At 31.1% G+C, this 3,854-nt stretch overlaps 1 protein-coding gene across 2 annotated transcripts in view; it reads right to left on the reverse strand.

Moving 5' to 3' along the window:
* Positions 1-583: 583 nt before the first annotated feature.
* The window catches only part of otud3 (OTU deubiquitinase 3), a 5,481-nt gene continuing 2,210 nt past the window's right edge, over positions 584-3,854 (reverse strand). Inside the window, exons 4-8 of one of the 2 annotated variants that reach the window (XM_016242422.1) lie at positions 2,992-3,104; positions 2,782-2,904; positions 2,587-2,695; positions 2,301-2,494; positions 584-1,241 (exon numbers count right to left, since the gene is read on the reverse strand). In XM_016242422.1, coding sequence (XP_016097908.1) covers positions 1,077-1,241; positions 2,301-2,494; positions 2,587-2,695; positions 2,782-2,904; positions 2,992-3,104 — 704 coding nt within the window. In that variant the 3' untranslated portion in view covers positions 584-1,076. Of the gene's footprint in view, positions 1,242-2,300; positions 2,495-2,577; positions 2,696-2,781; positions 2,905-2,991; positions 3,105-3,854 lie in introns of both variants that reach the window. The other variant, XM_016242421.1, reaches the window with a different exon arrangement.

The following is a 3,854-nucleotide window of genomic DNA, read 5'->3' on the forward strand; positions in this document are numbered from 1 at the left end:
AAGTGTGCTTCTACTAAATACTGAGCAAAGGGTCTGAATACTTAGGACCATGTGATATTTCAGTTTTTCTTTTTTAATAAATCTGCAAAAATGTCAACAATTCTGTGTTTTTCTGTCAATATGGGGTGCTGTGTGTACATTAATGAGGAAAAAAAATTAACTTAAATGATTTTAGCAAATGGCTGCAATATAACAAAGAGTGAAAAATTTAAGGGGGTCTGAATACTTTCCGTACCCACTGTATATATTTTTCTTCTTCTTGCAATTACCACTATTTATGTCATTAGATTCACATTACAAAAACACACAACTAATTTTTCCATTACTGTAATACAGTAATTTATGATGTTATAGTTAAAGAAGATTCATTTAAAGAAGATAACATTCTTAAAATAATATTTTGCTTCACAGGAATGATAAAAGGACTTAGCTGTCACAAAATGCAAATTCTAAATGGTCCTAAAATAGCTTATTTTCTCCTTTTTATTTATTAATAAATGCTTTTTATGCTTTAAGCAAATTATAATTTCTGTTTTGAGATGAAAAATGACCTGTTCATGACCAATTTCACCCTTTTAGAGAATAGTATTTAATAGTACACAATTTAAATCCCATTTGAAAAGTTTATTTATAGAATTCCAATGCAGAATATGATGTTGCCCAACTGTTTGAAAATGAAACGCTACATTTAAACAATGATAATTCTAATGCAGAAACTGAATGTAGAACCAGAACCGAAAGTGTTTTAAACAAATGAATCAAATACCCCGACAGGCTTAAACAGTGGTCCATAATTAATCTTAAACTCTTTCTCCTCTCAATATTTTGATTCCCTTTCCAAGTGTTCTTTGGCTGAGCTCAGATGGGTCAACTGAAATGAATGAGGGTTAATGTTTGACTATGTCTGGTACAAAAATGCAGCCGCTAGCAATCTCAAGCCTGACGCATCTTGTCATCATCTCATGCTAAAGAAACGCACCCTCAATCATACAACACATTCCCTGTACATTTAAATTATAAGTTTCTGGATCATTCCACAGTGTACGGACCACCTAAAACGGTTTCCCATGTTTGCTCTAGATGCTCAGGGTGTTGAGCGCTGGCACAAGAGTGACGGCTTCAGGTACGTTCTGATTATGATCATGTGACCCTCTGCCCTGTAAAACCTTCTGTCTATGTCTCTCCTCCTGACGTTTCTTCTTTTCTAGGCGCTGTTGCTCTTTCCTTTGTTTATTAGAGAGCTAAAAAGCAGAAAAACAAATACAAGAAAACGTTATTATATTAGTTCTTTCCATCCAGCGTTATTATAGTTAACTAAAACGATAAAAAAAAGTTTTCATTACTCAAAATAAAATACTTCAATATTTTCATTACTTGAAATAAAATGTAGTTTAACCTGATAACTAAAATAACTAAAACTGCAATAAAAGTCAATAAAAACTATAGACATAATTAAAAAATAATTAATAATAAATTAATGGTTACACTTTATTTTAAGGTGTCCTTGTTACACATATTACATGTACTTACTTATTATAATAATTATTTGTGCATAATTACATGCAAGTAACCCAAAGCCAAACTCTAATCCTAACCTAACCCTATAGTAAGTACATGTAGTTAATAATTAATATTACTCAGTACATAAATTAATAATTACACCGTAACAAGGACACCTTAAAATAAAATTCATTTATTATTAAAATTATTTTTTAATTATGTCTATATAGTTTTTATTGATTTTTATTTCAGTTTTAGTTATTTTAGTACATCAGGTTAAACTACATTTTATTTCAAGTAATAAAATTACCAAATTAACTATATATCTAAATTAGTTTGTATTATTTTTCATTCAGTTTCAGTTTAGTTATTTTAAACTTCAATTGAAACTAAACAAAAGTTTTGCCTTGGAAACTAACTGAAATAAATTACGTTTTGTGGATACTTTTTTGTCAGTTAACATTTATTTTATTCTAATTAATGCAATTTTACTTATTTTAGCTAGTTGGCAAGGTTTTCACAACTTCATTTAGTTTAACTGTACTAAAATGTACTATGATGTAATAAAATAACTAAAACTGAAATAATAAAAACTACAGACATTTTTAAATAAAGGTATCTAATAAAATCTAATTAAAATAAAAAACTGAAAATTACTAAAACTTTAAAGTTACAATAAAAACATCAATCAAAATATTATTAAAAGCTATAATGGTATCTAAATAATACTAAAATAACACTGTTTCCATCTGAGACGTTTAAATATTACATATTTTATCATTCAAAACTTTCTCAGTCACCTTGGGTTTATGTGAGATGCTGCCCTCTGTTGACGACGTGTTTTCACTACATTCAGCCTGCATGCCTTGACATAAAGGATGTGTCCCTGAAGCATAATCACTCTGTGATGATTGGTTGTTTAGTTCAGACTCCAGCCAATCACTGTGGTACGTCTGTGATGCGGCACTTGATTGACACAGACTGTCCGATTGACCTGCGGACACAAAAGAGTGGTGAGAGGAGCACATTGAGAGCGAAGGAAACAGAATTAAAACAGTGATTTAAAGATTGACTGACTGTCGGTACAGAGAATGCTCAAGATCAGCTCTTCGTCTTCAGAGAGAGAGCGTGAGGGAGAGGCGCCTCTCGTATTTTCCTTCTGACCGTCTCCAAAGCGTCTGGAATTATTCAGACTCTATCCATAGAAAAAAGACACTTGCCTTCAGAAAATGTCATACTGTGGTTCATGTATGTGACTGAAGTTTGTTTAGCCGGACAGACCTCTATACGCAGATGTGCCGGACTCTCAGAGTTGTCTCCAGTCTTTCGGACGCTGTCATAATGGTCCCCATAGCGATATGCGATGTGTAGCTCACGGCACGAAGGCTTCTCTGTACCATTAATCTGCATGTAAAAAAAAGAAAAAATTATTAAACCATTAATAGAAACGCATTAGAATGAAATGAATCAGAGAACTAAATACTCCATCACCTCCCACAAAGGAGCGTTCAGCTGATGAATAACCACTTTCAACTGCTGGCTGCGAGCGAAGGCCACGATGGCGTCGTTACCGGCAAACGTACCCTGCTGTGAGAGGTTTGACACTGAGAAACAAAAACGACAAAGACTTAGAATAGCTGGATAACAGGACACACACACACACATATATATATACACATATTAGGGCTGCACGATAAATCGCATGCGATATTTAATGCGCATCTTGTCAGAAAGCCGGTTCTGTAATCAGCGGTAAAACGCCATCACCAACTGGCTTTTCTGACAAGCATGCGATTTATCGTGCAGCCCTAATACATATATATACACACACACACTTTTATTTATTTACTTAATTTATATTTGTTTATTTTACAAAAATAAATATATATATAACAATTTTATAATTTTTAATATTGTTTTATATATTTTATATTTTCTCTGGTTGTTTACTGGTTCCAGTGTTATTGTATTATCATTAATAGTTATACAGTATTAAATTACTGACGTCATATTTCATATGTCGAATTAGTTTTTATTTTTACAGGTTCTATTTTTATTTTAATCTTAGTTTAAGTTTTATTAACTCAGTCAGTTTTATTAGTTTAAAAAATATGTGTCTATTTAGCTATTTGTCCAGTTTAGTTATTAGTGTGGTTCTATTTAGTTATTTTTTATTTCAGTTTTAGTTTAGTTATTTTCAACAAACTTTAACTAAAACTAAACAAAAATAAAAAATGCTGCCTTGGAAACTAACAGAAATAAGATAGATTGAGTTTTTTATTATTTTATTTTATTTTATATATATATATTTTTTTTTACTGCAAGTTTTAACTAGATTTATATGTATATATATA

This window comes from Sinocyclocheilus grahami, unplaced genomic scaffold, assembly GCF_001515645.1.
Source record: "Sinocyclocheilus grahami isolate Dianchi unplaced genomic scaffold, SAMN03320097.WGS_v1.1 scaffold657.1, whole genome shotgun sequence".
Lineage (NCBI taxonomy): Eukaryota > Metazoa > Chordata > Actinopteri > Cypriniformes > Cyprinidae > Sinocyclocheilus > Sinocyclocheilus grahami.